The sequence below is a fragment of the Stenella coeruleoalba genome (assembly GCF_951394435.1).
Source record: "Stenella coeruleoalba genome assembly, chromosome: 19".
Taxonomy (NCBI): Eukaryota; Metazoa; Chordata; class Mammalia; order Artiodactyla; family Delphinidae; genus Stenella; species Stenella coeruleoalba.
Window position 1 is genome coordinate 41,096,973 of NC_137165.1, and position 13,942 is coordinate 41,110,914.

General features: G+C 40.6%; 1 protein-coding gene across 1 annotated transcript; it reads right to left on the bottom strand.

Moving 5' to 3' along the window:
• Positions 1-746: 746 nt before the first annotated feature.
• On the bottom strand, positions 747-5,023 carry KRT24 (keratin 24; the record flags this gene model as incomplete). Its single annotated transcript, XM_079904864.1, is given in 14 exon segments — positions 747-1,004; positions 1,006-1,017; positions 1,021-1,028; positions 1,227-1,316; positions 1,319-1,356; positions 1,564-1,781; positions 2,319-2,450; positions 2,674-2,759; positions 2,762-2,794; positions 2,797-2,824; positions 3,088-3,244; positions 3,620-3,702; positions 4,498-4,771; positions 4,773-5,023. Coding segments are annotated over 14 exon segments (1,491 nt in total). The 3' UTR covers positions 747-923.
• Positions 5,024-13,942: the final 8,919 nt, after the last annotated feature.

The window sequence follows — 13,942 nt, forward strand, 5'->3', positions numbered from 1 at the left end:
GCGGCATGTGGGATCTAGTTCCCTGACCAGGGATGGAACCTGGGCTCCCTGCACTGGGAGAGCGAAGTCTTACCCACTGGACCACCAGGGAAGTCTCTTATGTTTCTTTTTATCTCATGAAATAGTCAGTTCAGTGATGGACATAAAGAAACTAGACATTAATTAATTATAGACTGATTATTCAATCTCAGCCTTTTTTGTGGGCTAAGCTGTTGGCTGTAGTTTTGGGGACACTGAGGTCTAATTTCAGCTATCACTAAGTTCCAATGTGATGTTAAAATTTCCCACATACAGGGCTTCCCTGGTGGCGCAGTGGTTGAGAGTCCGCCTGCCAATGCAGGGGACACGGGTTCGTGCCCCAGTCCGGGAAGATCCCACATGCCGTGGAGTGGCTGGGCTCATGAGCCATGGCCGCTGAGCCTGCGCGTCCGGAGCCTGTGCTCTGCAACGGGAGAGGCCACAACAGTAAGAGGCCCACGTACCACAAAAAAAAAAAAAAAAAAAAAAATTCCCACATACAAAATGGCTATAATTTTCATTCTCATGAGGAAGACACTATGTAAATAATGAATAATGTGTACATTATTATTTGTAACGATAATGCAGCTAGATCATAATCTAGAACTTCATTTCTGGGTAAAATATTGCATTTCTTTAAAAATATTCAGAAATAATTTAGTTGACTTGCAAAAGTAAATTTATTGAAGCATAGAAACAATTAGAGCAAAGCTGTCATTTCAACTTTTTCAAGAGAATTCTAATAAGAAAAGAAAAAGATGCAGAAAAATTGGTTAGTCATCTATTTCTGTATGGAAACTTTTTCCCGAAGTTAGCCGGAAAGATGGCTAGATTGATGCAACTTCTTCATTCGTGTCTTTTAGATTGTTTTCTCTGAAGGACACTCTTGTTGATCTGGAAATTGCCTATTTAAGTTTCACCTCAGAAACGTTGCTGACTTGAGATGAGACAACTTTGCCATCCACCACCTCCGCTACGATGGTCTTTAGTCACTCTAGTCTAGCTTGGATCTGAAAATCAAAGAATCACAATGTCAGTCTGGAAACTGTCAGAGAAACATACATCAAGAGAAATCCAAATGCATTCGCTGAGTATGTTCTGTCTGGGTAAGATGACGTGAACACTAGTATACACTTTTTATATGACAAGCAATGCGTGCCTTTACGTTTCAATTATAAAATTATCAGGAACAGGAAAAAAATATCTACCTCTTCCTTGGACAGAACAGCTTCCAGATCTTGAGTCACTAGACATGGATGAATCCCTGGATCCGGTGTTTCTGGACCCCGTGTTTCTGATCCCGAGTTTCTAAAATCAGATCCTCCAAAACCAGAACCACTGGAGAAAAAAAAGAATTGTTTTCCTTTGCAGTTTGCAAAGGCAGGAGAAACCCTCCATGCAGAGGGCTCTTTCCCATGAAGGCAGCTGTCATTTGATTGGACTCTTTTACTTTATAAATACAAGTCTGGTCCCCAAGCCCCTTTTTGGTTTCATAATGTAAATACACCAAGGTCTGCGTTTAGCATGTTCCTGACTTTCATTTACCCTCCTTCTCCATCAAGCAGGCAGTGGTAGGGGTCAATCTCCATCTCCAGGCGGGTCTTGATGTCCAGCAGCTGCTCATACTCTGTGTTCTGGCGTTCAGTCTCACCCCAGATCTGGCAGATGTGCTCCTCCAGGCCGCTGATCTGCATCTGAATTTGTGACAGCTGTACCATGTAGCCAGCCTCCGTGTCAGCCAAGGTTCCTTCCAGGGAGCTTTTCTTTTCTTTTTTTTTTAACATCTTTATTGGGGTATAATTGCTTTACAGTGGTGTGTTAGCTTCTGCTTTATAACAAAGTGAATCAGTTACACATATATATATGTCCCCATATCTCTTCCCTCTTGCGTCTCCCTCCCACCCTCCCTATCCCACCCCTCCAGGCAGTCACAAAGCACCGAGCTAATCTCTCCAGGGAGCTTTTCTAAGGGAAAAAGCAAATAAAAATTTCATGATGAAAATAAATCATTGGATGATTTAAAAAATACATTTTATAAGATACTAGGAGAAATGCACTTTCCATGAGTTACAAGCTCTATTGCTCTATCATTGCTTCCTTAATTTTTGTTGCCATTACTTTTTTAAAATGAAATCTTTTATGGAAATAGATATATTACTTTTAACTGGAATGTCTCATGCTTTCAACAACCACAATACAGTCCTCCCGAATCCTGCATTTATTATGTGCCAAGTGGAACATCTTGGCAAAGAAAACCGAATTGCTCCACTGGAGATTTTTGAAAAGCTCTTTGCACAAACCACGGCCAGTTGGGACTGCAGCTCAATTTCCAGGGCTTGCAGAGTGCGTTTCAGTTCTGTGATCTCATTCTTGGTGGAACTGGCTGGCCTGGCACCAGCATCGGTAGAGGTCTGTGCTTGCAGAGACGCGCTCTGAATACAAATGAAATGCAGTCTCGTTGCAGGCTGATGATGAGATGGGGCTGATGATGAGTTGAGGCTGATGATGAGTTGAGGCTGATGAGATGGGGCTGATGAGATGAGGCTGATGAGATGAGCGGAAGTGGCGAGTGTGCATGTGTGTGTGTGTGTGTGTGTGTGTGTGTGTGTGTATGCGGCTGCGGGCAGGGCTCGGAGGCTCAGGGTGATGATCTACCTGCTCGTTGAACTGCTCTTCAGCCTCGCAGTGGTTCTGCTCAGCCAGGTCCTCATACTGTGCCCTCACGTCATTCAGTAACTTAGGTCCGTCCCTGGGTTCAGTTCTACGGTCACATCCCTCCGGAGCTTCGTTGCATACTCTTCATTTCCTAGCATGAAAGGAAAATAGACCAGAGTGATGAAAACTGAAAAGCAATGCCTTCCTAAAATGTGCTTAAGCCAACAGAAGGTTGAAACTAGCACACTGAAGGGGAAAAAAAGAACCCAACAAATTCACATATAATTTTCTCATCATTACTTTTCTCCCCCGGTTATAGAAGTTGGAAATCCATCCAGATGGAATTTACTGTCATAGAATGGACGTGGGGGAAACTCTGTAGGCCAGTCATTTAATCGTGGACCGTGTTCCTACCTCCTGGTGGTTCTTCTTCAGGTAGGCCAGCTCCTCTGTGAGGCTCTCAGTCTGCATCTCCAAGTCAGAGCGAGTCATGGTCAGGTCATCCAGCACTTTCTGCAGGCCATTGATGTCAGCCTCCACGGGCTGCTGGAGATGCAGCTCGTTCTTGTATCTGGAAGGGTACAGTACAGCCCATTTCAAAGAGTACAGTCCATCCTTTCATATTCATGAAAATATTTTCTCCCCTGAGCAATTTGATCATTGAAGGCTAAGTTTTCTCTTAGGGGTTTTTCCCTTGTAAAGAAAAATCTGAGCCTTACATTAATTCTATTGATGGCCAGTATTTTTGATAACAAAAATTTCATCCTGAAGCTGCCTTTCTTTTCTTGTTGGTGAAATGATGGTTTTCAAAATGTACCCTTAGGATGTTTGTGAATTCAGGTCTTGATCCCCTAAAAGGTTTCTTTAAAATTTAGAGTAAACAAAGCCAAGGGATTGAATTTTATTTCCCTTAGGACGTTTGTTTTCAAGTCTTCGTTTTTCTTACTTCAGTCTGAAGTCATCAGCAGTCAGTCTGGCATTGTCAATTTGCAGAACAATCCCAGCGTTTTCAAGAGTGGCAGTAAGGATCTAGAAAAGACAATAATAGTGAATAAATCATGGATGCTTTTTACCTGTGTCTACATGCCCACCTGTGAGAGTAGATGTCTCCTGAGTTAGCTTTTAGAGGTGAATTGCTTTGAAAATGTGCTTAGTAATGACACTGCATTGATAATCCTAATGTATTTAGACATCTTTCTGCAAAAATTAACAACTTGCACATTTATTGGAATGGGCATGGAACATTGCTTTACAGAACACAATCCTCTGAATATTTCTGATGCTTTGGAAGATCAGTTGTTCTATGGGCTCTTTCAGAAACAGTGTGAAACATGAATTCCACTTCCAAAAAAGTCTTTAAAAATATACTTCCCATACAACCGTGGTTAAACATTTTAGATTCCACCACATTCTCATACAATATTTGCACCAGACTTTCTAGGAAGAAAAATAGTTGTAAGACGATTTAAATCTAGCAAGACACTAAAATACATCAACCTGCCAGAATTAATCACGAAATAATTAGATGAAGCTTGTGTCAACTCATAGCCATCACTCTTATGTTAATCAGCTACCTGGCATTGTATAAATTTTACTCTTATGTAGAAATACTCAAATGTAAGATGCAAACAAAATTAATGTGGTTGGATGTCGTGTATACAATACTGTCATAGTTAAAGCACACCAAGTCCCATTTTACATATACAACAAAACAGATATGTTTTCAAATAATTCCTTGATTTAAATTCACCAACATGGTCCATGATCTGAATAAATGGGAAAGCTACAGAAGTAATAGAAATTCAGACATGGCTAGTGTCTCACCTGATTCCTAAGATCTTCAATGATTGGATAGTATTTGCTGTAATCTCTTCCAGCTCCACCAACTCCAGACCCAGGCCCAAATTTGTCATACCACTCCTTGATTTTGTTCTCCAGATCAGCCTTCTCCAGGGCTCTGACTTTGTCTAGGTAATTGGCCAGCCAGTCACTGAGGTTCTGCATGGTTTGCTTTTCACCTCCAGAGAAAAGCCCCCCATGGCCAACACCACCACCCATACCACCAGCATAGCTGTAGAAGCCTCCGCTAGTACCCCCTGCCGAATCCAGCCCCTCCACCAAAGCCAATCCCAAAGCCTGAAGCTCCTCCCAAACCGCCCCCTATTGAGCAGCTACCAAAACTCCCTCCAAAGCTGCCTCCAGAGCCCCTGCTGGAGCCCCCACTCAGGCCACAGCTGCCGGCCCCTCCTCGGAATCCCCGGGCAGAACCTCCCCCCAGACTGCATCTGCGTCTGCTGCTGAAGCTGCTGCCACCAGCCCTGGAGGAGGACACTAGAGATGAGCAAGACATGGTGTTCCTGCAAAGGATTGGTTCGTCCAGGTGAGGAGAGGAGATCGGAAACAACCTATTTGCAAGCTGCCTTTTTGGCCCTTATATACATACTTTTAGGGTATTCCTTTTCCATGTCAGTTCTTAATTCCTGTTACCCTTTTGCTCATCCTCAATTGGATATATATTTTTTTCCTCCCGAATTCACTCTACTGGCTTTTTTTCTGAAGCTGGGTCAGAGCCTCAGGGCATTTACTATATCAAGAAAAAAAGAAAAAAAAAAGGTGGACCAAAGCAAAAAAAACTATTTTTCAGAATTATAGTTTTAATCTTTCAGAGGTTTTGATGAGTGATAATTCTTTTTGGAAAGAGCAGTTCTGTTAAATTTGCTTCATGATTTCCCAGTTGCAGAGCACATTCCCAGATTAACAGATGTAATTAAAATACTTACTAGGACCAGAATGGAAATTTCTCATCAAACTTGTGACTTTTTGTTCATATTGTTCTCTTAAAGTTGAAATAAGCTTTAGAATCAGCATTTGTTTCAGATTTACTTAATTGTCCTTCTCCGTGATTACTTCAATCAGCATATTTCTAAGGTTGTTGAAGTTTGTGATTTTAGATGATTGTGCTACAAAGATGCTTTTCTTTCTGATTGAATTTGACTCTGATATAATGATACCAATTTCCTTCTTTAGAATCAAATCCTAAGAAACAAAGAGATAATGTTGATTTCTTTGATAGCTGGAGAAGGGGATCTGAGTCACTTCTTTTAAAATTTATTTATTATTATTTTTTTGGCTGTGCCACAGGGCATATGGGATCTTAGTTCCCTGACCAGGGATTGAACCCATGCCCCCAGCAGTGGAAGCACAGGGTCCTAACCACTGGACGGCCAGGGAATGCCCTAAATTTATTTTAGTTTTTATTTTATTTAAAAAAATTTTATATGAATCACTTTTTAAAAATAGATCTTTATTGGAGTATAACTGCTGCACAATACTGTGTTAGTTTATTTGTTGTACAACAAAGTGAATCAACCATATGCATATATATGTCCCCATATCCCCCTCCCTCTTGAGCCTCCCTCCCACCCTCCCTACCCCACCCCCTCTAGGTGGTCACAAAGCACTGAGCTGATCTCCCTGTGCTATGCTGCTGCTTACCACTAGCTAACTATTTTACATTCAGCAGTGTACATATGTCGATGCTACTCTCACTTTGCCCCAGCTTCCCCCGCCCCCACCCCGTGTCCTCAAGTCCATTCTCTATGTCTATGTCTTTATTCCTGCCCTGCCCCTAGGTTCATCAGTACCTTTTTTTTTCTTTTTAGATTCCATATATATGTGTTAGCATATGGTATTTGTTTTTCTCTTTCTGACTTACTTCACTCTGTATGACAGACTTTACATCCAACCACCTCACTACAAATAACTCAGTTTCATTTCTTTTTATGGTTGAGTAATATTCCATTGTATATATGTGCCACATCTTCTTTATCCATTCATCTGTCGACGGGCATTTAGGTTGGTTCCATATCCTGGCTACTGTAAACAGTGCTGCAATGAACATTGTGATACATGTCTGTTTTTGAATTATGGTTTTCTCAGGGTATATGCCCAGTAGTGGGATCACTGGGTCATATGGTAGTTCTATTTTTAGTATTTTAAGGAAACTTCATACTGTTCTCCATAGTGGTTGTATCAATTTACATTCTCACTGACAGTGCAGGAGCGTTCCCTTTTCACCACACCCTTTCCAGCCTTTATTGTTTCTAGACTTTTTGATAATGGCCGTTCTGACAGGTGTGAGGTCATACCTCATTGTAGTTTTGATTTGCATTTCTCTAACAATTAGTGATGTTGAGCATCTTTTCATGTGCCTCCTGGCCATTTGTATGTCTTCTTTGGTGACATGTCTATTTAGGTCTTCCGCCCATTTTTTAGTTGAATTGTTTGTTTCTTTGATACTGAGCTACGTGAGCAGTTTGTATATTTTGGAGATTAATCCTTTGTCAGTTGCTTCGCTTGCAACTATTTTCTCCCATTCTGAGGGCTGTCTTTTCATTTTGCTTAAGGTTTCCTTTGCTGTGCAAAAGCTTTTAAGTTTCATTAGATCCCATGTGTTTATTTTTGTTTTTATTTCCATTACTCTAGGAGGTGGGTCAAAAAGGATCTTGTTGTGGATTATGTCAGAGTGTTTTTCCTATGTTTTCCTCTAAGAGTTTTATAGTGTCTGGTCTTACATTTAGGTCTCTAATCCATTTGGAGTTTATTTTTGTGTATGGTGTTAGGGAGTGTTCTAATTTCATTCTTTTCCATGTAGCTGTTCCAGTTTTCCCAGCACCACTTACTGAAGAGGCTGTCTTTTCTCCATTGTATGTTCTTGCTTCCTTTGTCATAAATTAGGTGACCATATGTGTGTGGGTTTATCTCTGGGCTTTCTATTCTGTACCATTGACCTAGATTTCTGTTTTTGTGCCAGTATCATACTTTTCTTGATTACTGTAGCTTTGTAGTATAGTTTGAAGTCAGGGAGCCTGATTCCTCCAGCTCCGTTTTTCTTTCTCAAGATTGCTTTGGCTATTCAAGGTCTGTTGTGTTTCTATACGAATTTAAAGTTTTTTGTTTGAATCCTGTGAAGAATGCCATTGATAGTTTGATAGGGATTGTACTGAACCTGTAGATTGCTTTGGGTAGTATAGTCATTTTCACAATATTGATTCTTCCAATCCAAGAACATGGTATATTTCTCCATCTGTTTATGTCATTTTTGATTTCTTTCATCAGTGTTTTATGGTTTTCTGAGTACAAGTCTTTTGACTCCTTAGGTAGGTTTATTCCTAGGTATTTTATTCTTTTTGTTGTGATGGTGAATGGGTTTGTTTCCTTGATTTCTCTTTCTGATTTTTCATTGTTAGTGTATAGGAATGCCAGAGATTTCTGTGAATTAATTTTGTATCCTGCAACCTTACCAAATTAATTGATTAGTTCTAGTAGTTTTCTGGTGGCATCTTTAGGATTCTCTATATATAGTATCACGTCATCTGAAAACAGTGACAGTTTTACTTCTTTTCCAATCTGTATTCCTTTTATTTCTTTTTCTTCTCTGATTGCCATGGCTAGGACTTCCAAAACTATGTTTAATAAGAGTGGATATCCTTGTCTTGCTCCTGATCTTAGTGGAAATGCTTTCAGTTTTTCACCATTGAGTATGATGTTTGCTGTGCGTTTGTCATATGTGGCCTTTTATTATGTTGAGGTAGGTTCCCTCTATGCCCATTTTCTGGAGGTTTTTTTTTTATCATAAATGGTGTTGAATTTTGTCAAAAGCTTTTTCTGCATCTACTGAGATGATCATATGGTTTTTATTCCTTAATTTGTTAATTTGGTGTATCACATTGATTGTTTTGCATATATTGAAGAATCCTTGCATCCCTGGGATAAATCCCACTTGGTCATGGTGTATGATCCTTTTAATATGTTGTTGGATTCTGTTTGCTGGTATTTTGTTCAGGGTTTTTGCATCTATGTTCATCAGTCTATAATTTTCTTTTTTTGTGATATTTTTGTCTGGTTTTGGTGTCAGGGTGATGGTGGCCTCGTAGAATGAATTTGGGAGTGTTCCTCCCTCTGCAATTTTTTGGAAGAGTTTGAGAAGGATAGGTGTTAGCTCTTCTCTAAATGTTTGATAGAATTCACCTGTGAAGCTATCTGGTCCTGGGCTTTTGTTTTTTGAAAGATTTTAAATTACAGTTTCAATGTCATTACTTGTGATGGGTCTGTTTATACGTTCTAATTCTTCCTGGTTCAGTCTTGGAAAACTGTACCTTTCCAAGAATTTGTCCATTTCTTCGTGGTTTCCATTTTATTGGGATATAGTTGTTTGTAGTAGTCTTTTATAATCCTTTGTATTTCTGCAGCATCAGTTGTGATTTCTCCTTTTTCATTTCTAATTTTATTTATTTGCATCCTCTCCCTTTTTTTCTTGATGAGTCTGGCTAAGGGTTTATCAATTTTGTTTATCTTCTCAAAGAACCAGCTTTTAGTTTTATTGATCTTTGCTATTGTTTTCTTTGTTTGTATTTCATTTATTTCTTCTCTGATATTTGTGATTTCTTTCCTTGTACTGACTTTGGGTTTTCTTTGTTCTTCTTTCTCTAGTTGCTTTAGGTGTAGGGTTAGATTGTGTATCTGAGATTTTTCTTGTTTCTTGAGGTGAGCTTGAACTTCTATAAACTTCCCTCTTAGAACTGCTTTTGGGTCATTGTGTTTTCATTGTCATTTGTTTTTATGTATTTTTAAATTTCCTCTTTGATTTCTTCAGTGATCTCTTGGTTATTTAGTAGTGCACTGTTTAGCCTGCATGTATTTGTGGTTTTTACAGTTTTTTTCCTCTAATTGATTTCCAACCTCATAGCGTTATGGTCAGAAAAGATGCTTGATATGATTTCAATTTTCTTAAATTTTCTGAGGCTTGATTTGTGACCCAAGATGTGATCTATCCTGGAGAATGTTCTGTGTGCACTTGAGAAGAAAGTGTATTCTGCCACTTTTGGGTGGAATGTTGTATAAATATCAATTAAATCTATCTGGTATATTGTGTCATCTAAAGCTTGTGTTTCCTTATTTATTTTCTGTTTGGATGATCTGTCCATTGGTGTAAGTGGGGTGTTAAAGTCCTCTACTATTGTTGTGTTGCTGTCGATTTCCCCTTTATGGTTGTTAGCGTTTGCCTTATGTGTTGAGGTGCTCCTATGTTGGGTCCATAAACATTTATAATTGTTATATCTTCTTCTTGGATTGGTCCCTTGATCATTATGTAGTGTCCTTCCTTATCTCTTGTAACATTCTTTATGTTAAAGTTTATTTTATCTGATATGAGTATTGCTACTCCAGCTTTCTTTTGATTTCCATTTGCATGGAATATCTTTTTCCATCCCTTGACTTTCAGTCTGTATGTCTCCCTAGGTCTGAAGTGGGTCTCTTGGTGACAGCATATATATGGGTCTTGCTTTCATATCCATTCAGCCAGTCTGTGTCTTTTGGTTGGATCATTTAATCCATTTACATTCAAGGTTATTATTGATATGTATGTTCCTATTACCATTTTCTTAATTGTTTTTGGTTTTCTTTTGTAACATCTTTACTGGAGTATAATTGCTTTACAATGGTGTGTTAGTTTCTGCTGTATAACAAAGTGAATCAGCTATACATATACGTACATTCCCATATCTCTTCCCTCTTGTGTCTCCCTCCCACCTTCCCTATCCTACCCCTGTAGGGGGACACAAAGCACCGAGCTGATCTCCCTGTGCTATGTGGCAGCTTCCCACTAGCTATCTATTTTACATTTGGTAATGTATATATGTCCATGCCACTCTCTCACTTTGTTTGGGTTTGTTTTTGTGGATCTTTTTCTTCTCTTGTGTCTCCCACCTAGAGAAGTTTCTTTAGCATTTGTTGTAAAGCTGGTTTGGTCATGCTGACTTCTCTTAGCTTTTGCTTGTCTGAAAAGCTTTTGACTTCTCCATCGAATCTGAATGAGATCCTTGCTGGGTAGAGTAATCTTGGTTGTAGGTTTTTCTCCTTCATCCCTTTAAATATATCCTACCACTCCCTTCTGGCCTGCAGAGTTTCTGCTAAAAAATCAGCTGTTAACCTTATGGGGATTCCTTTGTAAGTTATTTTCTGTTTTTCCCTTGCTGCTTTTAATATTGTTTCATTGAATTTAATTTTTGTTAGTTTGATTAATATGTGTCTTGGTGTGTTTCTCCTAGGGTTTATCCTGTATGGGACTCTCTGTGCTTCCTGGACTTGGGAGACTATTTCCTTTCCCATGTTAGGGAAGTTTTCCACTATAATCTCTTCAAATATTTTCTCAGACCCTTTCTTTTTCTCTTCTTCTGGGACCCTCTATAGTTTGAATGTTGTTGCATTTAGTGTTGTCCTGGAGGTCTCTGAGATTGTTTTCAATTCTTATCATTCTTTTTTCTTTATTCTGCTCCTCAGCAGTTATTTCCACCATTTTGTCTTCTAGCTCACTTATCCGTTCTTCTGCCTCAGTTATTGTGTTACTGATTCCTTCTAGTGTATTTTTCATTTCAGTTATTGTGTTGTTCATGTCTGTTTGTTTGTTCTTTAGTTCTAGATCTTCGTTAAACATTTCTTGTATTTTCTCAATCCGTGCCTCTATTCTATTTCCAAGATTTGGGTCATTTTTACTATCATTACTCTGAATTCTTTTTCGGGTAGATTGCCTATTTCCTCTTCATTTATTTGGTCTCACAGGTTTCTACCTTGCTTCTTCATCTGTGACATCTTTTTGCCATCTCATTTTTCTTTTCCTTTTTTTTATGAGTGGGATTGTGTTCCTGTCTTAATGGTTGTTTGGCCTGAGGCTTCCAACACTGGAGTTTGTAGGCTGTTGGGTAGAGCTGGGTCTTGGTGCCGAGATGAGGACCTCCGGGAACCCTCACTATGATAAATATTACCTGGGGTCTGAGGTTCTCTGTTAGTCCAGTGGTTCAGACTCAGAGCTCCCACCGCAGGAGCTTTGGCCTGACCCCCAGCTCGTGACCAAGATCCCACAAGCCGCCCGGGGTGACAAAAAAAAAGGAAAAAAGAACAATAACGAAGTAAAAAATAAAATTAGACTAGGAAACTAACAGGTATGTTAGAAAAAAAATAAAAATAAAAATATAGATGAGACAATAACCAGAAGGTAAAACAAAACCACAATAGTAAAAAAGAGGAGAAAAACAAAAAGGTGGAAAAGGCCTTGGCTGTGGAGGGCGGGGCCTAAGCAGGGGTGAGGTTCGGGCGGTGGGCGGGGCCTATGCTTAGGACCCACAGGGCTGGAAAAAGCCCTTTGGGGTGTGGGAGTTGAGGCTTAGGCACAACAGAACAGAAGGGGCCCAGGTGTGCCTCCCACCTGTAGTTTCAGAGGGTGGGAGACTCACCTTGGAGCCCAGCAGGCTTCCTGGGCTCAAGTGGGCAGGGGGAAATGCCCTTGTTCCTCTGCTCCTCTGGTCCTGTAGGGCCCCTCCCACCCACCTCTCCTGATCTCCCCAGCCTCCCTCCTGTGCCCCCAAGACCAACCCAGACCAGAGGGGACCTCTGAGGGTGTAGGACCCAGCCGGAGAGCAGGGCAGATTTCCCTTGCCGATTGGGCCGGGGAAACACTGCGCACGCTCCCTCCTGATCCAAGCCCCTGAGGGTCCCTCCAGGCGTGGGAACCCCTACCCCCTCTCAGCCACCCCTCAGGGGCACCGGTCCTGTCCAGCCTCCACTTCTCCTCCCCCTTCAGTCCCCCCACATCCTACCAGTTATCTTGGGGGTTCTTCCCCTCTCCTTGGGCATTGGGGTCCCCCACCAGTGTCCGGCAGGCGCCCTAGTTGTGGGGAGACTCAAACTCCATGTCTTCCCACACCACCATCTTTGAGAGATGATTCTAATGTGATTTAAAGTATCCCAAATTTTTTTAAAAAGGAAACACTGCCCAACTCGTGTCATGTAGCTAGTATAACATTAATATAAAAACCTGATAAAGTGGACTTCCCTGGGAGCGCAGTGGTTAAGAATCTGCCTGCCAACGTAGGGGACATGGGTTCGATCACTGGTCCGCAAAGATCCCTGGTCCATGAAGATCCCACATGCTGCGGAGCAACTAAGACCCTATGTGAATCACTTCTGAGAACCAGTGTTAGGCTTGGAGTGATTTTGCGGATACCAAAACCTGGAGTCTCCTGTCTACTCTCTGCTCAGGTTTTTTTCTATTTTTGTTTATAAGGTATTTAGAAAAGAGGATCTGGATCCACTTCCGATAACTAATGTTATGATTGGGGTCATATTTTATAGATACTAAAATCTAGAATCCTCCCCTGTCTTTCACTTTCTGCTTCCTGTTTTTCTGTCCCTTTGTTCTTTAGATTATTTCCATTTGCCTCTGCTAGTAGTTTCTCTGTTTTGAAAGTGGTTTTTTTTTTTCTTTTTTTAAAGACAAATACTGTATGATTCTATTTATATGAAGTACCTGCTGTAGTCAAATTCAGAGACAGAAAATAGAATGGTGGTTGCCATGGGCTCGGGGGAGAGGAAATGAGTTGTTCGGTGGGTACAGAGTTTTAGTTTTGCAAGATGCAAGTGGTTCTGGAGATTGGTCACATAACAATGTCAATGTACCTAACACTCCTGAACTGTACACTGAAAAATAATTAGGATGGTAAATTTTTTTTAATTAATTTGTTTTTGGCTGCGCTGGGTCTTCGTTGCTGTGCGCAGGCTTTCTCTAGTTGCGGCGAGTGGGGGCTACTCTTCGTTGCGGTGCGCGGTCTTCTCATCGCGGTGGCTTCTGTTGTTGCGGAGCACGGGCTCTAGGTGTGCAGGCTTCAGTAGTTGTGGCACGTGGGCTCAGCAGTTGTGGCTCGCAGGCTCTAGAGCACAGTCTCAGTAGTTGTGGTGCACGGGCTTAGTTGCTCCATGGCATGTGAGATCTTCCTGGTCCAGGGCTTGAACCCATGTCTCCTGCATTGGCAGGCAGATTTTTAACCACTGCACCACCAGGGAAGTCCCAGGATGGTAAATTTTATGTTATGTGCCTTTAACCACAATTTTTAAAAAGTGTTTTTGTTTTGTTTTGTTTTGTTTTTAAAGTATAGATGCTTCCAAAAATATTTCTTGGCCTTCTGAGCTTTAGCTCAAGTCGCTGACTTTTGTTTATTTGCAACTTTCTTGCTTATCTTGGCAGGCTTGTTAAACTATGTGCTTGCTTGAATCTTTATATTCAATCATTTGTTATCCAGTGCTCTGCCTTCTTTTAATTTTCCTTAGACTGCCTTTGATGGGGACACCTTATGAAATAGTGATCATTCCTTTTACTGTGTAACTCTTTAAGTTCTTAGCTTTTAGGTTCTACCACATTGTTTTTGCAGTAGTGGTG